The sequence below is a fragment of the Lacerta agilis genome, chromosome 6, assembly GCF_009819535.1.
Source record: "Lacerta agilis isolate rLacAgi1 chromosome 6, rLacAgi1.pri, whole genome shotgun sequence".
NCBI classification, from domain to species: domain Eukaryota; kingdom Metazoa; phylum Chordata; class Lepidosauria; order Squamata; family Lacertidae; genus Lacerta; species Lacerta agilis.
This window is the reverse complement of record NC_046317.1, coordinates 2,260,256-2,282,833: the sequence shown is the minus strand read 5'-3', so window position 1 is coordinate 2,282,833 and position 22,578 is coordinate 2,260,256. Positions and strand designations below refer to the sequence as shown.

The following is a 22,578-nucleotide window of genomic DNA, read 5'->3' as shown; positions in this document are numbered from 1 at the left end:
TTCTATCTACTGCAATCATGCCATCCTCTGCACCACAAAATCTTGAGGCAGGGAGAATTTGGCAACAGCCTAGGCCTGTTATGACAAAAGCTTTGACTCCCCATCAGCAAGGGAGGAGGCTGTGGACACAGACAACATATTGGACATGGAAGTAGCTTTGCCCTCAGAACCACCCTTCAGTATCTCTCTAGTCTGAAGAGGTCGCACTGCCTTCCTCAGACTCCAGCTTAGAGGAATCCTGCCCGCACCCCCCCCCTACAGCTCCTAAAAGAGGCTTCGAGTAGAGGCTTCACTAACTGGGTGTGGGGTTAGCTGCCAAGAGGAAGCTAGTCTTACTTAAAAGTTCAGTTTGGGTTTGCTGGTTGCTGTCAACCCTGATTTCCAGCCTTGGAGCCACTCGCCTGCTTTGTTTGTTTGTTTGTTTGCCTTTTTGAACTACCCTGATTTGTCTTAGCTTGCTCTGCTGGAGCCTAATCTAGCTTTACTTATTGTGGACTGATTCAACTACTCAGTTATGCCATTGGGAAGCAAGCATGAGTCGCACTAATGCAATGAGGCTTCCTGCTCTCCTCCCCCCAGCACCCCCCTCGAATTGGTTTTGATCAGGAGAATCTATAGAACAGCATGTGGGAGAGAGGAGAGGACACGGTACCATCTGGCAAGCAGTGATGCTTGCAGGGACAGAATGATCGTAACAGCACACTGTTGGAATTCCTCCCATTAACCTGAACCATAACTAAAGGTATGTGACCTGTGCCTAGAATCTGTTGCCTAGCACAAACCTCTACAAAGGCTAGAACCTTCCTGCTTGCCCATTAAAAATATAGCAGCACACTTTGAAAGCATCTTAAGATCCCTCCCCTCTTCACCGTGGCACATCCTGACTTTTGAATATGTTCTGTGGAAAGAAAAGGCCTAAAGGTAATGGAGTACAACTGGTAGCATTTAATGTAATGTTTAGTAATGTTACTAATTACTGATGCAATTTCCTATTTATAACAGAGCTTAAAAAACAAAAATAGCACCTGCAGCTTTCTGTCGTCTGTCAAAGAAGAGCTATCTTAGCCAGACTCCTCTGAAATGAACAACAACTATGCCATCACAACCAAAACTTACATAGTAATTTTCTTAATAGACTGTGCCCACGGACAATGGAGTTTCTAGAGAGCTTTCCTAAGCTGGATAGTAGTAGTAGTAGTAGTAGTAGTAGTAGTAGTAGTAGTAATAATAATAATAATAATAATAATAATAATAATAATAATAATAATAATAATAATATTTATACCCTGCCCTTCCCAGGCAAAAACCGGGCTCAGGGCGGCTAACCCCAATAAAGTGCCTTAAGCCCACTGAGAGGGGTTGGGAACAGGAAGAAGCCTCTGGAATTACAGTGGTACCTTGCTTCTCAAATTTAATCCATTCTGGGAGTCCATTCAAAAGAAACAGTTCAAAAATCAAGCTGTGGCTTCCAATTGGCTGCAGGAGCTTCCCGCACTCAATCGGAAATCGCATCGGACGTTCGACTTCCAAAAAACATTTGCAAACCATAACACTCACTTCTGGGTTTGGGAGCCGATTTTTTTCAACAACTAAGGTGTTCGTCTACCAAGGTACCACTGTATCTTAATCATCCCAAGAACAGGTCAGGTGGCAGGATTCCACTGTGCATTACCGAAAAAATATTTCAAAGGAATGTACAACAGGACTTTGCCCACACTTAATCCTATATGCCCTTCAAAGAATGGGTTCAACTGACTTGGAGGAGAAATAAACATGCAGAAATCCCAAGAGGGGGAAAAGATCAGATGAAAAAAGGTAGCAGGACTGGGACCCACACCCTGCATTGAAGAGCTCAATGAGCCTGAACAAAGGTAGTAAAGGCAAGCCTAAATGCACTTATCCACCCCTCCTGCCTCCATTGAATTATTTGCAAAGGGGAAGGGGAATGAAACGCAGCTGTGAGGCGTGCTCATAAGCCTAAGAACTCTGGGCCAGGAATAATCTCAGCCTGAAAAGAACAGTGTTCATTACTGCTGTCTTCTTTCTCTCCCTTGCCTGCAAAGAGGAACCTTGCACAAATCAGATTAAAATCAGCAGAACAGTGCAGACTTGGAACTCATTCACTATACAGTGGTGCCTCACAAGACAAAATTAATTCGTTCCGCAAGACTTTTCGTCTTGCGGAAATTTCGTCTTGCAAGGCACCGTTTCCCATAGGAACGCATTAAAATTTAATTAATGCGTTCCTATGGGGAAAAAAGTCTGGGGGCCCCTTCCGACCGGCACCGGAGCCGCGCCGCGTTTTAAGGCTGCAGCGAGCGAACAGCAGCGCTGCTGTTTGCTCGCTGCAGCTTTAAAACGCGGCGTGGCGTGGCTCCGGTGCCGGCTTACAGTGGTACCTCGCCAGACGAATTCGTCTTGCGAAAAAGAGCCATAGACGAATTCGTCTCGCGAGTCAACTAAAAACTCGCAAAACCCTTTCGTTTTGCGAGTTTTCCGTTGTGCGAGGCATTCGTCTTGCGGGGTACCACAGTAAAGGCAGGAGAAAAGACTTTAGGGAGGTAGGAGGTATCCCTAGAGATCAGCCATCATGTAGTCATAGAAGAAAATATGTTTGGACCACTGGGAAAACAGCAAACAGACATAAACCACCCCTTTTGTAAACAACAACAATACATAAAAGCAGCAACTCTCTAATTTAGCAGTCAGTAAACATCTACGAAATAAACTGGGCAGCCAAATGTAGTGAAACACACCACATACTACAATAAATTAAGTCGCCAAAATTAGACTACCATAATTCCACACAAACAGAACAGGTTTTTCTAGGATATAACAAAGGTTTAAGATGCATCTCTTTTAAGAAGGAGTTCCACTAGCCAGGTGCAAATACAGAAGCGACTTCTCCAGTAGCAATCAGTCTAAAATGAGCCAATCAAAGGAGGATCTCAATTGCCATACCAGTTCATATTAGAGTAGGCAAAACATTAGGGACCTTGGTCCCAAACCATTTAGGGCTTTAGAACTCTACAGCAGCACTCTGAATTGTGTCAAGGAAGAAACTGGGAGCGAACTAAACACCTTTAGTGTAGGTGAGATTTGTACCTGGATGCATGGGTGGCATATCCATAGCAGGCCTTCCGGACATCATTCGTGGATCCACGTAAGATTGCATCATGAGCCACCGTGGATCAAAGCCCATAGAAGCCAAATGTGGGGGATGTGGCTGCATGGGTTGATAGAGCGGTCTATGTGGTGGTGGTGGTGGGGGAACAGGGCCAGCAGAAGGCTGAGAAGGTGTAGACTGCGGTAGGACCCCTTGCTGCTGTTGCTGCTGCCACTGCTGCTGTTTCATCTGCTCCTATAAAGCAAGAAAAAATATGGAATTTTTGATAAGCTATAGCAAACTGCTTTTAAACAAGTTTTTCCCCTAAAAATGTTTTAGGCACCTGATTTCAGAGCTTTTTGGCTATGCTCCAATTCCTATTGAACCCAATAATTTTGGTACAGACATAATGCCCTTAAGCTTCAAGCTCTGATTATGAGGCTAATGTTTACTAGATAAGGTCAAGGCAATAGACATAAACCTTAGCCATGGTTAATAATAAGGACAGGAGGAATTAGCATCTGGAAGTGTTATGACTGTACTAGGTCGCTGAGGACAAAAAGAAGGAAACAAGGAGGACTATTATTGGAAAAACTTGGGATGGGGAAGACAAGCTTTTCTTAGCACTGAGGAACATAGTGGACAGACAGTTGAATCATCTGGCACAGTAATTTGAATGCTTAGTTCCAGTATGGTAACATTTGCAAATCTTAAGTATGATAGATGGCAAGCTATGGCTGACAGATCATTGAATAACAGCAAAGGTTACAAAACACTTATGAATAAGGGAAGTTATTACTTGCCAACTACTGCATGTTACCCCACATCTTACAGTAAAGTTTAGTTACTTGTCTGGTGTCTCCCCTTAACCACAAATCACAACTCCCCCCCCCAAAAAAAAAACAGCTTTATGATTATGCACCCTGAGATGCACATTTATACTATTAATAAATTAATTTTGTATACCGTCCTTCATTTGATGATCTCACAGTTCACAGTGCAGAAATGAAAAATAAATACATAAATAAATAAAAGCAAGGAGAAAACACCAAACCAACCCCTAATGTCATCTCCCACAATTTAATGATAACTATACATATTAATCTCAAAGTGCTATCCTTTTACCTGTTGTCTCTGAAACCTTGGTGGCAATGATTTCTGAAACTGTTTTGAATAGCCAGAAGAAATAGCAGGACGAGGCTGAGCACCAGAATCAGTCTCGCTTTCATGAGAACTTTCTCTTTCACTATGATTGCTTTCTTGAGTGCTGGAAATAGCTTGAGACACTGTCCAGGGGTGGGGAATGCAAGAGAAAAGAAAGGAACATTAGCACCATGGATGAGAAGTTCAAACTCAAAAACCACTCCAATTATCTTAAATATTAATGTAGGTGGTTTTTTTTTTAAAAAGACTTATTGGACATCATGATAAAGCAATGCTGAAACAGGGGAATAGGAGGGGCAGAAACTACACAAATGTGGCACAGGTAAGAAAATGTTATCTTGAAAGCACACCCTGTGGAAATAGGTATGCAAGCTATGGAAAGTGCACAGACCACAGTTCAGGACACCTTGTAATAAAGAGGCCATTACCTATTATGGTCCTGATCTACAACCGGTTCAGAAATCTCACCTTAAACAAGAATTCCATCTCCATAAATCTGGAATAGATGTGCAGATTTAAACTGTGTGTTTTTAGACGCTTTTTGGAAGCTCTCACTGAAGCAGCTCCCATTGCAAATTAAGCACCCTGTTAATAAATATAAGTGACAGCTTGCTTTTTTAGCTGTTGCAGCTGCTGCATTGAAAATGTCCACGAAATCTTCTGCTGTGTACATTGGCTTCAATCCTGGTGACAGTTATGCAACTAAAACCCCATTAACTTTAATGCATGCAGGATTGAAGCAATGCTTTTAATATACATATTTATCTGGACTGTGGCACATACTGTACTATTCAAAATGGATTAGACAAAACTTGTAAAAGCATCCTGCTCCTGACCTTGCGAGCATTCATCAGGATGATTTGTTTTAAACCCACTTTATGAATTTTCTGTCAGATGACTTATTATTTTAGATATTACAAATACTACTTTATAATCTAGGCCATAGGTTTTCAACCTTTTTTGAGTTCACGGCTTCCTTGACCAACTACATTATTTCTGCGGCACCCCTGTGGGGTTCAGGAGCCCAGTTATGTCACCCCTTGTCTGCAGAGCTGGCAGCCTCTTGCCCATTTTCGAACACCCTCTCTCGTGGAGTGTTCCCGCAGCCTCCTTTCCTCTCTCCTCTCCTTGAGAGTCCTCCAGGCAGTCGCCGCTGCTGCTCCTGGTCTCTGAGCTGCACCACCCTGCCCCAAAGAGAGGATGCCCCCAGCCTTAGTGGCCCAAGGTGAACATGAGACCAGCACCTTAGCTTGGGAAGCAGCAGTGGGTGCTGCCAGGCCTCATGTGGAAAGGCTCCCTATCAGCACTAGGCACTCAGCTCCCAGACAGGCCTTGCACACAGCAAGCACCAGAAGGCGAGCGCAGTGCCTACCTGCCCAGACTCCCACTGTTTGTCCATTCTCAACAGCAAGGGACTGGTTGGCTGGGCTCCCTTGCCCACTGGCTTGCTTACTCCAAGGCCGACTCAGCTCCTGGCAACCACCACCTCCTGGCCCAGCACCAGCAGCACCATTCACCTGGAGAGCTTGTAGCCAGGGCCGCTGCAACAAACAGCTGTGCAAGGCTTTAGGAGGCAGAGACTTGAGAGGGAGGGAGGGAAGGAAAGAGGGACAGAGGCCAGCGTTGCCCGCAGCACCCCTGACCATAATTCAAGGCGCCACAGGGTGCCCCAACACACTGGTTGAAAACCACTGATCTAGGCACATGTAATCACAACCAAGTAAGCTTTGTCTTCTAGCCTTAGTTTAAGGTAAAGGTAAAGGGACCCCTGACCATTAGGTCGTCGCGGAAGACTCTAGGGTTGTGGCACTCATCTCGCTTTACTGGCCGAGGGAGCTGGCATACAGCTTCCGGGTCATGTGGCCAGCATGACTAAGCCGCTTCTGGCGAACCAGAGAAGCGCACGGAAACGCTGTTTACCTTCCCGCCGGAATGGTACCTATTTATCTACTTGCACTTTGACATGCTTTCAAACTGCTAGGTTGGCAGGAGCAGGGACCAAGCAATGGGAGCTCACCCCATCACGGGGATTCGAACCGCCAACCTTCTGATCGGCAAGCCCTAGGCTCAGTGGTTTAACCCACAGCACCACCCGTGCCCCTTAGTTTACAAAACGCTGAATGCAGTTGCTATTTATCTCATTTATGAATTGCTTCCCATGAGGCATTCTGAAACAATTTACAGTAGTACAGTGGTACCTCTGGTTATGAACTAATTTGTTCCGGAGGTCCGGTTCTTAACCCGAGGTACCACTTTAGCTAATGGGGCCTCCCGCTGCCGCTGCACGATTTCTGTTCTCATCCTGAGGTAAAGTTCTTAACCTGTGGTACTACTGAGTCTGTAACCCAAAGTGTTTGTAACCTGAGGTACCACTGTACAGTTCTTAGGCAGTGGAATAATTAGGTTGCTTACTTTAAATAAACAAAATGACTGGTACAAACCTTTCTCCTCTTTACTGCTGCTTTCACTTTCTTGTGGCTTCTCAACTGTAACAGATGGAGTGATTGGCTCTTGAGGTTCAGACACTTCAGCTTTTGGTTCTCTTCTGCTTCTTCCTCTCCACTTTTTCCATTTCCTTCTCTGCTTCCTTTTCCCTCTCTTGGTTTTCTTTTCTTTTTCTTCCCTTTCCTTTTCTATGACTGTGTCTTTTTCCTTTTCACTACTTTTTCCCTCTCTTTATCAGTATCCTTTCCTTCTCCTTTTCCTTCTCCTTCTCCTTTTCTTTTTCTTTCAGTGGGTCTTCTCGGGGTGGTTTTGTTACACAGCCAAATTTCTCATTTAACCGTTTCAGCTTTTCAGCACATGCTGCTTTTCTTTGCTCTTCCATTCTTCGCTCCTCTTCCTCTCGCCTTTTACGGGCTCGTTCTACAGCTGCAGATACTTCTGCTTGCTGTCTTCGCCTCTGTTTCCAAATCTCATCCTCATCTGGTGCTGGCCTAGGAGGAAAAGGACCTTGCTTTCCTGGCCCTGCCAAGCGATCTGGAAGTGGATGCTATGTTTTTTGAAATAAAAAAGTGCAAAAGTCTCAAACAAAGGCAGTTTTAGACCCACTACAGAAGTGTATATACAAAGTGATTCTATGGTTCTTTTAGCAACTCTGAAACAGGAGTCTTCAATCTATGAACTGTCAGAAGGTCTCACACTAAAGTTAGGTTAGTGAAGTGCTGATCACAAGCAATGCAAAATAGAAATGTGCAATTCTGCTAGAAATCCTTGAGTTCTATTCATTTCCCCCCAGTTGGGCAGCTGTGCAGAAGAATGGGCCTCAATTAAAAGTTGTAAGGAGGAAGACAACTTTATCTTAACAGAGAATAATGTTAGGGCTAAGGGCACTGCAAACATATACTACTCTAAAAACATCTTTTCAATTCGTTGTAAACTGACAAGCAAAGAATAAAGAAAAAGCTGCAATAAATATTTGCCAGCAGTGGTTTCCAAACTCATCCCACCCATGGACCACTTGGAAAATTGCAAAGGGTATTGGAAGACCACTTAATTATTTTTCTGCCTGTTGTCGCAATGGTAACGCACTGTGCTGGGTGCTGCAGGGTTTTTAACTATATATTGCTTATTTTATTCTTATATGCAGTGTTAGAAGTTCCCACTGCAACCATGCGCGAAATCTCTGGATGCCGGGTGGTGAATGACATCCCCATCTGGTGGGCCCTTAAGAAGCTAAGCAGAATCTATTATTGCATTTATACCCCAACTTCTTCGCCAAGGAGTACATGGCCCCACCTCCTCCCTCAGTTAATCCCTACAATGACCCTGTGACATAGGTAAGAGGCTGTGCCTGGCCCTAGACATCCAGTGAGCTTCATGGCTGAGTAGGGATGTGACCCTGTCCTCCAAGGTTCAATACCACACTACTGGCTCCCTACAGTACTTCTGCTATGGGGCAAGTATATAAATTAAGTAGGTAAATAAATAAGGGGAAGCAAAATGTCAATTGGAGAAGAATCTGAAATATTTTCCTTGAAGTTTGAATTTGTTTTATTCTGTATTGTTTAATTTGATGTTTTAATGTGTTGCAAAAGCTTTGAGATTTTTTCATTAAAATATAAAGCAGTATAGAAATGAAATGAATACTACCACTACTAAATTTCATTGGGGGAAAAGGCTCCCAGACATTCCGTTGTGGCATCCATAACCTAGGTTTAAGCTGCGATCCAGCGATTAGTTTATATATTTGAGATTCTAACACTGCTTATAGGTATTTTAATTGCACGTTACTTGCAACTTGTGCACATATAACTTTTGTGCATTCAGCTTTATGCATTTGTCAAAATTTCTTTTTTAAGATTTTTAAGGAGATGGAAAGGGGGTGAGCCTTTGGGGGGAAAGACTTTGGTAATCACACCCGCCCACTGAACCTAATGTGTTTTGACCATACGTCATTTTGGTTTAAGTGTTATCCCCGGAATGTAACTCAAGTGTAAGCTGAGTCACCTGTATCACAATTTGAATTCCACAGAATTAAATGTGTTACATGCTCTTCAAAGACATGCTGTGGGCCACCTGGATGAAGTTTGCAGACCACAGTTCAATTCCCTGTGCTGTATTTTAAGGAATTACTACATTTTAAAAATGTGGATTGTAAGGAGTGGAGACGATAGCCTGTTTTAGTCTCTCAACTGAAAGTAATTTACTGCAAAGTATTGTAGCTGGGATCCAGAAGATTGTGCATAGGCTCCAGGGATTTATTGCCTCCCATACAGAGCAGATACCTCCTCTGCCTTACCATGGCACTGCCAAGGATCAGGGAGGGCCCTTGGAGCAGCATTTGATGTGATGTGGGGACTGTCGATAGAAGGGTGAAATCACTCCCTGGACATGCATTGCTACACATCCAAAGGCCTCTTTGAATTCTACAAAGTCATTTAAAGGGAAAAAATAAACAAATGTAATGAAAAAAATCAGCTGTCTTTCCATGTATTACAAGTGCCTGCACGCATGACTACTATGCAAAGCACAGTCTTACCATTTTACTAAAAAATTAAAGAGAGAAAGTTAAGGATTGACAGTTGGGCCCAGAGGTGAATTTTGCTCATACCTGAAGAACAGATTTTGGCTGAAGCCCAGAACTGCCCCTCTCAAGCACTCTAAGACTGGGCTGGTGTCTAGACTGCGTTCCTATTGGATTAAAAAGCACAACCTGTAAATATTCTTGTGAACCAATTGAATGGGTGTGATTTAATCCTTTTACTAGTTCCCTTCTGAGTTGGATGTAATCAACATGATGTACACAAATGTAATTACTCACTTAGGAATCATTCTTAACACACACACCTTCATGCTCCTGAAAGGAAATAACGTAGGGCGGAGGTGTCCTTTTGTCCAGTGCTGCTGGCATTGAAGGCACTCTGGGTCATGAAGGTATGGCACGTTTGGGAGTTACCACCGCCATGTCCCACTGGCAGTGGCTGGCACAACACCCAAGAAGGGTTGTTTTGAGGGGGTGGAATAGTGTCAGCCAGGGAGCTGCTAGATCCTAAACGGGCCAGTGACAGGCCAGGGACTTGATCAGGCCTTTCTGCTGCCAGCAACATGATGCAGCATAACAATACGCAAACCAGAACAAAATGTCACCCTCCTGTCCTGGCCAACAGAAGCTGGCAAGGCTTTGGATCCAGCACTGGCTTCATTCACTTCATCCCCAAGGCCAGGGGTCCTGAGTTAGGATTCATCATTCTATGCCAACACTAAAATCCCCAAAATATCCAGCAACAGAATCAAACACTCTTAAATCAGTCAAACCATAAATCTGTTCAGTGTCTCTGATAATGGAGTTCAAATGTGCTAAAGGCTTCAGGTTGCAATGGCCTCAAACCTCTCACTGCCAACATAAGACTGTACCTATGTGGGACATGCAATCTCCAGTCAGTTTCCATGTCAGCACAGAGACTAGGTACCTGACTTTTGCAGGAACACTTAGCTGCACAGAAAGTTAAATACCGCCAATTCTATTTAGAAAGAATCTTTCAATCTGTATGAGTCAATTCATGAACACATAGACACAGGTTTGCTATCTCAGAAAGAAAGTCTTTTTTCAGATCATCCAAAAAACCCTTTCTTTTGTCAACAATCACATATATGGCAGATCAGGTATATGCAGAATGTTCCAAATGGAATGAGACGAGCTCTTTTGACTTCTGTTGGATTCCATCCCCACTTAATGACAGGTTTAAAAGGAACTAACCAATTCAATACACCAAGTGGTTACTTCAAAAAGAGAGGCTGTAACTTGTTGGGATGTAAAATGCAGCTGAGTCAGAAGGGAAGCTACGATAAGAGTAATTGTAAAAAACAGAAACAAAAAAACCCCACACCCTCATTTTATGTAAATTCCCCTCCAAAGCATGTTTCATTACTTCATTTACACTTTCATTTCATTAACACTGGTTGGAGAGGCATACCAGCACTTAACTAGCTCTATCACAATAGTATCTGGGTGATGCACACCCAAATTGTAACTTATACATCAGGAGAGAAAAGTGATTATATAAAAAATACAGTACCTGCTCAAAGTAGTTGCTTTTACTGTATGGCACTTTGGAACCAACTGACTGCAAAGGAGCAGATGATTTATGTTCTTCTGAATCTTTCTTCTCCACATCTTTTGTAGGTTCATTACTGCATGAAGGGGATCATAAAAGGTCATATTTTGCATACCACCCTTTTTACATCAATCATGATTTGTATGCTAATTATGAAGATTATGTTAATCTTTTCAAGTTATGATTTATAGCTGCGTTTCCCACATCCAACACTCTAGCTACTACATAACTCTGTCTCTCGCGTGCATTTTACACATGTGGTACAAATACTAGATCATTATTTCATGTTTCTAAACATGAATATATATTTGTGTGTGTGTGTGTGTGTGTTATAAATCACCTGTTAAACTGTTCTTTCTGGTTATTTCCTTGTTCGTCGTCATCACTGAAGTTCAACTGTTCAGTATAATCTACCTCACTCTGGGCTCCTAGAATAATAAAGAATAGTAGCTCAGCACTGCAAAAACGCTTTTTCTACATGCAAGCAGTTAAATGTTCACTGGTATTAATGTTCTTACCAGCCCAGCCTTCATCAGCTTCAGCATCCAAATTATCAAACTTGTCAAGTTCTTTGAGCTCATTAGCACTTAGGATGGCTGGGCGTTCTACAGTTTCTGAGCTCCATGAAGAGGGCCCTCTACCCCTTGGTCCTCTAGAAAAAGAAAGCAATCTATCATAGAGGGTTATATATCAGTATTTCATAGTTAAGTTACTAAAGAGACTTGTTTAAGCTCTATATTGAAAAAAGTAGATACTTGTTTACAAACAGCAAGTTTAATTAACAAAGGGAACTATTTTAAATCACTAGATGCCAGAATCCAATGTTTGCTGCTGAAAGAATACAGAGACAATTTAATATATACCAAAGACACACAACAATATGTATCATTAATAGACAACAGAGTTTAAAAGGCTATACAAAAATATCAACGGTACAAGGTCCAATGTTATGAATAAGGGAAAACTGTGCAAAAACATGTACCTGTAGGTTGCCTACTGATGTTTTGCTGACTAACATTGGACTATGCATCACTGGCTTTAGTAATTTTATGCTTTGTATTGTTGCATCCTCTTTAAAGTTTAAATTAATCATGGTTTTAAAATTATGTTAAAGACTATATATGCATTGTACAAATATAGTTGTGATATCAGAAAGTTTTAAGAGCAGTAATCAAATAATGCATGTAATTGGTATTTTTACCTGGTAGCCTCAGATGGAGCAGGGAACCTGCTGGGACCTGGCATTTGAGGATATGCCAATTTAGGGTACTGGTTAAACATCTAAGGGGGGGAAAAACACCAGATATGTAAACATTGTCTTTTAATTAAATGCCAAAATCATAAATTGGAAAGTGAGAGTTTATATACCAGAAATAAAAACTGAAGTCTACCTAAAATTAACAAACTCTTAAATTGACAACTTTATACAGTTATTTAGGTGTGTGTCTTTTGGCAAGTCCCTTAGTGCTCTATGGTTTCTCAATCACATCCCTTGCTAGGGGAAAATGACTCTCTCAGATAGCAATTAACAGCAACAGGAATATAAACAGCATAGCTGCAAAACCCACAAATACTTCATTCAGCTTAGCAATTCCACTTTCCTTTGATCTTCAGGACCTGCAAGAGAAAGAAGTCTACAAGAAATTGATGGACATGACTTACATAGGGTGGTATCATTGCTCTGTACTGAGATATGATCCCAGGCTGTTGCTGACCATTAAGCTTGGGAGCAGGTGGCAGTGCTATCCTTATATCCCTCTTCTCTGGTACCTTGGAGCCATCACTCTGTTCTACTGGTCCAGGCACATTACCGTCTTCTTGAGCAACAGGTTTTGCTTCTTGATCAGTTGGAGAATTTGGAGAGTTCAGATTCCTGCCTCCACCTTCTCGCCAGCTAGCAACATCTACAATGGGATAGGGGAGGTTATATCCTAAACAGATTTCTGAACATCATTTATTTTTTGTTGTGCATAAAGTGCTTGGTATATTTCTCACCAGCTTCATCCACCCCTACCCCCCAAAAGGACCTTCAGTGACAAAACTGTCATCTCAACCTACTTGAGCTGTGACACCACCAAGAATTCCAAACAGTCCACTTTTAGCCACAGAAATTGTTTAACTTGATCAATTCAAGCTCTCTATGACTGAGAACATTCAGCAGTTGTTGTTTTAAATAGGCCTAGCACTGGCTCAATTAAGACACTATACTAAACAGTGGTTAAAGAAGCTGAACTATAGTTTAATGCAGTGTTTGAACTGGTCAAGCATAATATGCAACAGTCTGGCAAAACCCAATCACAAGCCACATTTTGAAGTGGGTTTGCAAACTGTAGTTTGTGCTAATTATGGTTGGCAAGATGTATTAATTGACATTCCAGTTACACCACTTGCCCCATTTCTAAAGGCCAATGAACCTACAGCCTGGATAACAGATCAGGTGCAAAATGACTGTAGACAAGCAGCAGTCATCATTTGCTGGTAGGTTTGAATGAGGAACTAGTGGCCTTGCAGGTGCTGTTGGACTCAAACTCGCATCAGCCCTGGCCAACATGGCCAAATGGTCAAGGATAGAAGTTGTTGTCTAGCAACATCCAGAGAGCCACAAGTTCCCCGTCCCTGATCTCAACTACCATGAATGCAAACTATGTCAGAATTTTTATAAGTTCTTTTTAGAAGCAGGGCAAACTACTGAGCTCGGTTTGTATATAAAACTGGGGAAAAATGCTTTTTTTGCAATCACATCTGATGCAGAGGAGGAAGCTAGTGCATCTGAGTCTGTGCTTGTTGTCAGCCTCAATGACTAATATTTAATTTGGGCAAATATCAATTTGTAACTAAACTTTAGGTGACTGATTATGCTAAACAGAGCAAAACATGAACTCTAAACATGTCAAGAACTTCTAGTCTATCAAAGCACAAATTAGCACTTCGTTATTAATGAATATACTGCTTAATGCCAAATTATACTTTCAGGTGTTGTGCGAAATATAAAAAACTAATAACACATTATTAAAATGTGTCATAATTTAAATACACCATAGCTAAAATATCCCTTTAAAATAAAATGGTTAAAACAGGAGACTCGGGTCAAGAGATCAAGCAAATGTCTACGTGAACAAGTGTTTCTTCAAGCGCTGGTAGCATTCATTTGCATATTACTTGAAGAATAGTAACATGGGCCAAAAACTAAATAAAACTGTATTCAAAACTATTATTACATTTTATGAATACTTACTTTGTGGTCGTAAACTGGGCCCAGGACCATAAGGCTCTTCAGCTGCATCCTTCTCTTTACTTGTCTTCTCCTGATCACCAGCTGCCTGCAGACTAGGAAACTCTTGCTGGAAATAGCTATTTATTTGAACTCCAGGACCTGAGATAGTTGTAAAAAATGCAAGTCAGTAATTAACAGTTCAGAAAATCCAAATCTGCAATGTGGAACGTCATAAGCTTTATATTTTACTCTCCAATTTCGAATAAGAAATACTTCTTCCATAAGAGATTCTGGTACTTTAAGTACCACTACTGGATCAACTGCCTTCCTTATGGTAAGAAGCTATACCAAGGAGCAATGAGTAGCCCGCTCTGTTTAAATATATAGTATATGAATATCTTACTTACTGAAAAGTTTTCCAGAACTAAAATGGCGGTGATTTGTGATCACTAGCTTTAACATAACCAGAGGCTTATTTGAACATAGCCTAGAAACCTGCTTTAAGAACACACTACATAAATGAGGCCAGAAGATAGTTTTTGGTTCTTCTGTGATAATATTAACAATTGTACAACAGAGCAATCTAAACCCTCAATCTGCCATGCTGGAGAGGCTTTGAATGAAGCAGAAGTGTCCTGCCCAGTCCAGCTCTGCTGGTGAGGAACAACTCAATGTGCCTGCCTAGATGGTGACTGGGCAGAAGATACCACCGGTGCTCGTGAGAGGACCACTTGCATGGAGCATTATTGGGTTGGGTGGTCACAGGATCCACTGGATCTTGTGCTGGCCTTGCTGCTGTCAAATGATGGGGACAGGCCTGAATGAGGCCTCTTTTCTGCATTAGCTCGTGAGCAGGAAAAGTGAAGGGGCCTATTCTCCATGCCCCCAATTTCTGCCCTGGTCAGCACAGGCAACAGTGCTGTGGATGTGGTGGTGGCGGCGGTCACACTACTCCATCAAGCTCCACCGCTGATGGCCAGGGATTTAGACGGTGCTCTTAGTGATACTAAATGAAAAATCTCTGCTTTCCACAGATGTGAAGCAACTAGTCGTCAAATGGAAATAAATAATTTGCCTTCTTTCTTCTAATGTATTTTCAGTACTGAAACCATAGAAGCTATATTACACGGCTGGACCGCCAATCCATTTAGCGTAGTATCATTTCCCTCAGAGTTTCAGACAGTCTTCTCCAGCTCTACCGAAAGATGACAGGAATTGAACCAAGGATCTTTTGCATCTCCTCAGGAGCAAAACCAGGGCTTTTTTCACTGGAACTTGTCAGAACTCAGTTCTGGCACCTCTCAGGTGGGCACAATTGCCATTCTAAGAGAATGAAGGAGGTGTTCATGGTGAATTCCGGCACCTCTTTTTCTAGAAAAATAGCACCAGGCAAAACTAACAAGGTTCCTTTACTAACAAACAAACTTTATTTGTTAAAGTAACATTTCAAAGAAAACTGCAAAAGCCTCTTTGCTTTATTAAAATGTCCAATACAAAATAGCTAGACAGACTTCCAATTAGAGCAGTACTTGTTTTTAACTACTTTTGGAAATTTAGGGAAATTTAGGGAAACTTGTCTTAAAATAATATACAGTTGTACCTTGGTTGTTGAACTTAATCCATTCCAGGAGTCTGTTCAACTCCCAGAACCGTTCAAAAACCAACGTGCGGCTTCCAATTGGCTGAAGGAGCTTCCTGCAGTCAAGTGGAAGCCACGTCAGAAGTTCGGCTTCCAAAAAATGTCCAATAACCGGAATACTTACTTCCAAGTTTGCAGCGTTCAGGAGCCAAGCCATTCAAAAACCAAGCTACGACTGTATTCATATAATTATTATACTTACTTTATCAAAATATCAATGTAAAAAGTTCTAGAAATGTGAGGAAGCAGGACTGTGTGAATTCCTGATACACAAGAGCACACTCTAAAAAATTAAGAGTAGGCAATCCACTTGTCATTCTGTAGATTATACTGAACGTGCATTAAAAAATCTCCAACTTTTACATATAAATACAAAATGAAATTAGTCCTTAATGTTCTCCCTGTGTACCACTTTTTTAACTAGCCTATTTACAAGTGTATTTTAGCAGTCCTTAAACCATGCTGGAAACCAGAAAAGATAGAAGCTGTCTTATACAAAGTCCACACCACTGCATCCATCTAGCACTCAGTACTGTCAGCTATCAGAGGTTTCAGATAGGGGTCTTTCTCAGGCCCTACCTAGGCAGACACTCATTGGCTATGATTGCCAATGATGAAATATGCCCGAGTTCAATGGGGCTCAATTCCAAGTAAGTGGGTAGAGATTGCATTCTTACCTAGCAGTAAATCCCATCAAAAACAACAGACCATATATTATCTGAGTAGATAACAGATAGTACTGCGAGCCTTAGTCAGCTCCTTGGAGTGGGGGTGGCCTGGTACTCCTTATGTTTTCTACACAGCAATATGACCATGTACTCCAACTCCTTTCAAGCTCAAGCAACATGGCCAATGGTCAGGGATAATGGGAGCTGCAGTCCAGAAGCATCGGGAGGGTCAGATGTAGGGAGAAAAATATTCTAAATAGATTTTTTACACATGCACCTTCGATACCCTTTTCACACAACGAAAACTGCCGACTAGCATTTGTACATAAAAGCCAGGATGGGTTTCATAATGTAATTTGGAAGCATCCAAAACACATTAATACATAAAACCCCCTTATGTTAAACTGTTTTCTTTTATGATTATTAGATTTGTATTTTATTTAAAAATTAATGGCCAAAATGATATCTAAGAGATGTTGGGTAAAAAGGGCCAAATAAATAGGGGTGGGTTAGATGCCTTGTCAGAGAAATGCCACCAAGAGTGTTGAAAGGATGTACAAAAATAAGCCATGCAAAAATAACTACTTCATTTTCTCACTAAGTGGGAAAGAGTTGCAGGCACACTTTAAACAGGAAACCCAATCATAAGCAGCTGGGTAATCCAAGCAACAGATCAAGGATGGGCTGAGTATAGAAACACTGTACAAAGCAGGTCACCAGCTAATGTTCATGTAGGACCATGTAGTGCCTGCTGGTTACTGATGGGCCTTGTTCTATTCCGCAAGATCCTTCTTATGTTCTAAACAAAAGGACAAATTGAAGATCACAAACCTACATTTGCTATACCTTAACTCAGGGTAGCCCAACTTTTCACATTAAGTGTGGCAACAAGAGTACCTTCACCATGGAACGCACGGGCACCCACACTGCACTGTCACAAGGGGTGGGGAGCAAAGCCAAAATTTGGTGCCCTCGTTCCAGCCCTGTCTTTTCAAAGCCAGGTAAGCAAGGTGCCGGGGCTCTTGAGAAACAGGCTACTTCCCCTTTCTTTTTCGGAGAAGAATACTCAGAATGTACTGCAGATGGGAGTGAAGATGGTAGACTCTGGTGTGCAACAACCTACAACGACTAGGCTGATCAAAAGTGGGGCTTCTGGAAACTGAAATGAGAGTCTAATAGGAGAAGACAAAATGCAGGAGGCAGAGGATGTTTACCAGACTGGAATGAGAATCCTTAATGAAAGCCCAGTAGAAAGGCCCAGAAGAAGCCTATCAGTATCTTCTGAGAGAGCGCTGACATGAATCATACCACATCAACCTTCAAAGCTATTAATTTAAACTACAAACTACAAACACACACAGAGAGGGGGGGACAGTGAGAGAGTGGATACAGAAGATTTAAACTTTTGGGGAAAACTAGACATCTAGGGCTTGTTTTGTCAGAAAGCAATTTTCCTCTAAAATGTTTTACGATATAATATCATTACTCACTTTTCTATCAAGTGATCTATATTTCTCATAAAATAAACTGCAAGAGACATGAGGTTTCCTTGATGAAAGTACAGTACAGCCAAAAATAATGTTTCCTACAATGGTATCAATTTTGGCTGCCATCAAAAAAATTTCAGACCAACTGTCCTAAGATGGCAATGCAAAGCGGAACTGCTAGCCCAACTAGGCCGGCCCATCTCCACTTACCCATCACCCTGCCCACCTTGCTTGGTATTGGCCCATGATTTTGGCAACAGGAGGTGCTTCTTGGAGCAGGAACTGCAGGCTTTGGTTGTGTCTGTGGCACTTCTGGCGGTCTGAAACCATAAGAAATGTGAAGAAGTAATCCTGTTAGCACAAATGTTTTAGCAGGGGTTGAGAGAGCATGTTACTTATAGAAGACAGAGAATTCAGACTCTTGAATCATTAAGTAAAGTGTTTGCCATGGATCTTCCAAAGTGCTCTTGTGGCATACACCAAAACTTTGCACCACTATTCTTAATGACAATTTATAGTATGACCTTTAACTTACTTTTCTTCCTCATGTTGCTCTTGTTTAGAAGCCCATCCTGTGCCATCCTTAGGCACATGTTTATATTAGGATCATTGCCTTTGTTTTCTGCTTTAAGACTGGGGAGATTAGCAGGAGGGGGCATCCTTCGTGAAATGGCAACTTTTCCAAGGACTCTGTAATCCATGGCGTGCTGTGACTGCATCAAGAAAAGACATTTTGAACTGCTGACTCTGTCACAGAAATGTACAGGTTTATCAAAGAATATGATTCTAAGTTGAACTTGGAAGATCTGCGAATCCATTGCTCCTAGGTCCCAAGTTAGGATTGCTTTGGTATTTATTCTACGTATACCCTTTCCTTCTATTGAGACAAATATGACTTCCATTGTTTCCATAAAATGGGTGCCTCTCATATCTCAACCAGGATGCTGTTCCACAGGAGAGGATGCATCAATAGAAAAACAAGGGTTCAGGCCAAAATATAAAAAACATAGTACTGTATGCAGCAAACAAAGTACAATGAATGTATGTGTCACAATGTACCCATTATTACAAGGCATACGATACATACAAGCGGATACTCCAAAAACATGGAAGTGAATACAGAGTTGCAATCAATGATGTATTTTCTTATCTCAAAAGCAAAAGAAATTATTGAAAGCAACGGAGCAGCTGTAATAATCAGGACTGAAGCCTGGTGATCCCACTCTCGAAGAGAACTGGCTCTAGCCAGTATACAGCAGAAGCCTCAACTTGTACATGGTGTGGGGACTTGGTTACCTACAGGCTTGAAGGATGTTTTCTCTCCGCTCGTAGTGGATGTACCACTTTATGTATGTATCGTAGCCTTGTAATAGCGGTTGCATTGTGACGAATACTTCATTGTACTTGCCTTGCTACATACTGTGTTTTATATTTTGGCCTGAACTCGTTTTTTTTCTATGGTGCATTCATTTTGTTCCACAGGAAAGGGGGCAGCCACACTGAAGACCCCTGCTCTGAAAGACTGTGGAGTGGGGCTTCTGATATTTTAGATGTGATTCCCGTCTTTTAGCTGTAATTCCTGAATGCAGGGTGGTTGGACAGAGATAACCCTTCGGATTGCTCCCATCTCCTACAATTCTATGTTCTATGTTTGAAATGTTAACGGCCTAATAAAAAAAATAAAATTCAAAATGCACAAAACAATCATAGATAAAGAATGAGAGATTGGCAGACAACAAGTAAGGAAAATGCTAGGAAGTTTGAAACAAGTATATTACTTAGCAGGCCAAATGCCTGCCAAAAAGAGAAATATCTCAGCCTCACAGAAGGCCTAAAGAAAGAATGCAAGATAGGACTCCCTCAATAGTGTGCTCAACAGTAGTAAACACTAGATTTATGTGTTTAAATTCATATCCTGCCTTCCTCCTCAAAGGGTATCCAGGACCCTCCAGAGAAGATCTGGAGAGCATGGGTGGGACTGGAGGAGGAGGAGAATCAGCAGTCCTCTTGCACATGTTGGGTGGACATGATTGATATAACTCAAAATGGTAGCCAACTATAGACAGCTTATTAAATTTAGATGAGATACTTTAATTAATGCAAACAAAGCTTATCAGCAATGAGTATTTCTCAAACAGTAGCAGCCTCATATTATTTTACATACCTGTAGCTTTCTGTGTTTCCAGAGTCTTTCCTTTATAAGTATTAAACAGACTAAGTGTTGCCATACTTGGTTTTTCCATCCGTTGCTTTTGTGTTCTGTCCTGACTTTTCAGGACAGTTCAGTTCATTGAGCTAGAGCCTCCCTGCTCACCCCTCAAAATGAAAGGAAAATCCATTAGACAATAAATAAATATGGATCTTGACATCAAAGCCCCCACTTTAGCATGTCTTTAGACATGTTAACCAGTGAAAGTGACATAGCTTATTTGAGAAAAGAGGCATTCAGAAAAAAAGGTGCTGCTGCAACTGTCCCCACCATGACATACAGTGTTTCTCATAAAATAAGACACCGTCTTATATTTATTTTACTCAAGAAAATAAGCCTATGGCTTATTTTCGGGGTGGTCTTATTTTTTATTAAGTACTGTATGGTTCTGGGTGCCTTGCCTTCTCCTGCCCGTGGCCAGCATTGCTGCTGCTGGGTTCAGCTGGCTCAGGGCACGTGGCCCTGCTGGGCGCCGGACCCGGCAGGGCCACCGCCTCCTCCCTCCTGCTGGCTCCCGGATGCTCGGGGCGCGGCGCAGCTGGGCGCTGACTTGGCAAGCCTCCTCCTCTTCCTGCCCTGGCTCGGCCCCCGGAACTGGCTGTTGCTGAAGTGCTGACAAAGTGCCCAGCAGCGCTGCGTGGATTGCCCTGAGCCGCGGCAGGAGGAGGAGGATTCAAATTGCTACCGTACAGAGCACTGCTGGATCCCGCTGGCTCGGGGCTCCACACGGCACGCGCTGCGGCTGGATCCCGCTGGCTCGGGACTCCACGCTGCGCGCGCTGCAGCTTCTGCTGTATCCCGCTGGCACGGGGCTTCACAGAGCGCGCGCTGCGACTGGATCCCGCTAGCTCGGGGCTCCACACGGCGCGCGCTGCGGCTGGATCCCGCTGCGCGCGCTGCAGCTTCTGCTGTATCCCGCTGGCACGGGCTTCACAGAGCGCGCGCTGCGACTGGATCCCGCTAGCTCGGGGCTCCACACGGCGCGCGCTGCGGCTGGATCCCGCTGGCTCGGGACTCCACGCTGCGCGCGCGCAGCTTCTGCTGTATCCCGCTGGCACGGGGCTTCACAGAGCGCGCGCTGCGGCTGGATCCTGCTAGCTCGGGGCTCCACACGGCCGCGCGCTGCGGCTTCTGCTGTATCCCGCTGGCACGGGGCTTCACAGAGCGCGCGCTGCGACTGGATCCCGCTAGCTCGGGGCTCCACACGGCGCGCGCTGCGGCTGGATCCGCTGGCTCGGGACTCCACGCTGCGCACGCTGCAGCTTCTGCTGTATCCCGCTGGCACGGGGCTTCACAGAGCGCGCGCTGCGGCTGGATCCTGCTAGCTCGGGGCTCCACACGGCGCGCGCTGCGGCTGGATCCCGCTAGCTTGGGACTCCACGCTGCGCGCGCTGCACCTTCTGTTGGATCCCGCTGGCACGGGGCTTCACAACAGCGCGCGCTGAGGCTGCAGCTGCTGCTGGATCCCGCTGGCTCGGGGCTGAAGCAGCAGCAACATCCGGTTCTGGGCGCCAACACGACAGACCTCTTTCCTATTCCTTGGCGCCCTCCAGAACTGCCCAGCACTACGGCTTATTTTCGGGGTATGTCTTATATTTTATGAACGCTTGAAAATCCTCCCATGGCTTATTTTATAGGCACGTCTTATTTTATGAGAAACACGGTAGTTGTAGCTCTGCCTACTGTGTATTACAATGATACAGTAATGTAACAGGATGGGCTCTCCTACCAGAGTATAGGAATACTTGGCCTCAAGATATTGCCACAGCACAGGCAGTGGTCGGATGAACTGCAACACTGCATTGAAACAATGCTGCTGAAAGACTATTATTGAGATGCTAACATGCATTCATCATTAAAACCATTTCACAATCCATTATACTGATTTTCCAGAAAAATTTGAACTAACATTTTTGGTTCTGATTCCCCCGCCCCAATTAGTTAGGATGTTAACATTAAAAATTAAACTAAAGCCAAAAATTATGCCAGGTTAATTTTCTGTGTTGTGTTTCCCCAACAGCTAAAGGTATTTGATCTGAAGTATCTGAAAAGAAAAATAATTCAGTAAAACACTTTATGTGATTTAAATGTTAAATTTAAATCGGGGTGGGAAGATGGATCTGGCTCTCCACTGCCATGGACCAAATGTGAGAGATTAATTGGGACAGCCACCTTTCACTTGACATCACAATGACATCAGGTGACCCTTTTTTGCCTGCATGTGCAGGCAAATGAATGCACAGCCTGCAAAACTTTCGGCTGATTGTTGGGTCTCATGGAGCCCAAAGCCAAGTACTCCACATGACCAGAAAATCAGCTGATAAGTTAGATCTTGTGGAACCCCTTTGCACAGGATTTTGCAGGTGCTGCCAATCAGCTTGAAAAACTCCTTTCAGTTGAGCCACGCCTTTACCTGCCCCACACCAGACTTGTGGGCCAAATGCCTGGTAAGCATGTTAAAGCATCAATGGGCAAATTAAGGGAACTGATCATTCCTCAGGTATATTATACATGTCCTGTATAATATATGCAGG

General features: G+C 43.0%; 1 protein-coding gene and 1 long non-coding RNA gene across 2 annotated transcripts in view; both read right to left on the bottom strand.

Moving 5' to 3' along the window:
* The window catches only part of PRRC2C (proline rich coiled-coil 2C), a 64,452-nt gene extending 46,402 nt beyond the window's left edge, over window positions 1-18,050 (bottom strand). The window contains 13 exon segments of the mRNA XM_033151200.1: window positions 3,106-3,361; window positions 4,232-4,392; window positions 6,712-6,958; window positions 6,960-7,262; window positions 9,324-9,390; window positions 9,790-9,806; window positions 10,789-10,903; window positions 11,168-11,255; window positions 11,346-11,479; window positions 12,029-12,108; window positions 12,490-12,731; window positions 14,063-14,200; window positions 18,023-18,050. Coding sequence (XP_033007091.1) covers window positions 3,106-3,361; window positions 4,232-4,392; window positions 6,712-6,958; window positions 6,960-7,262; window positions 9,324-9,390; window positions 9,790-9,806; window positions 10,789-10,903; window positions 11,168-11,255; window positions 11,346-11,479; window positions 12,029-12,108; window positions 12,490-12,731; window positions 14,063-14,200; window positions 18,023-18,035 — 1,861 coding nt within the window. The 5' untranslated portion in view covers window positions 18,036-18,050.
* A 19-nt stretch (window positions 18,051-18,069) lies between these two features.
* Window positions 18,070-20,163, bottom strand: LOC117047950. Its single transcript, XR_004426787.1, has 3 exons — window positions 20,000-20,163; window positions 18,371-18,548; window positions 18,070-18,155 (listed from the first exon to the last, which is right to left on the bottom strand). It is a non-coding gene; the product is annotated as an uncharacterized LOC117047950 (long non-coding RNA).
* Window positions 20,164-22,578: the final 2,415 nt, after the last annotated feature.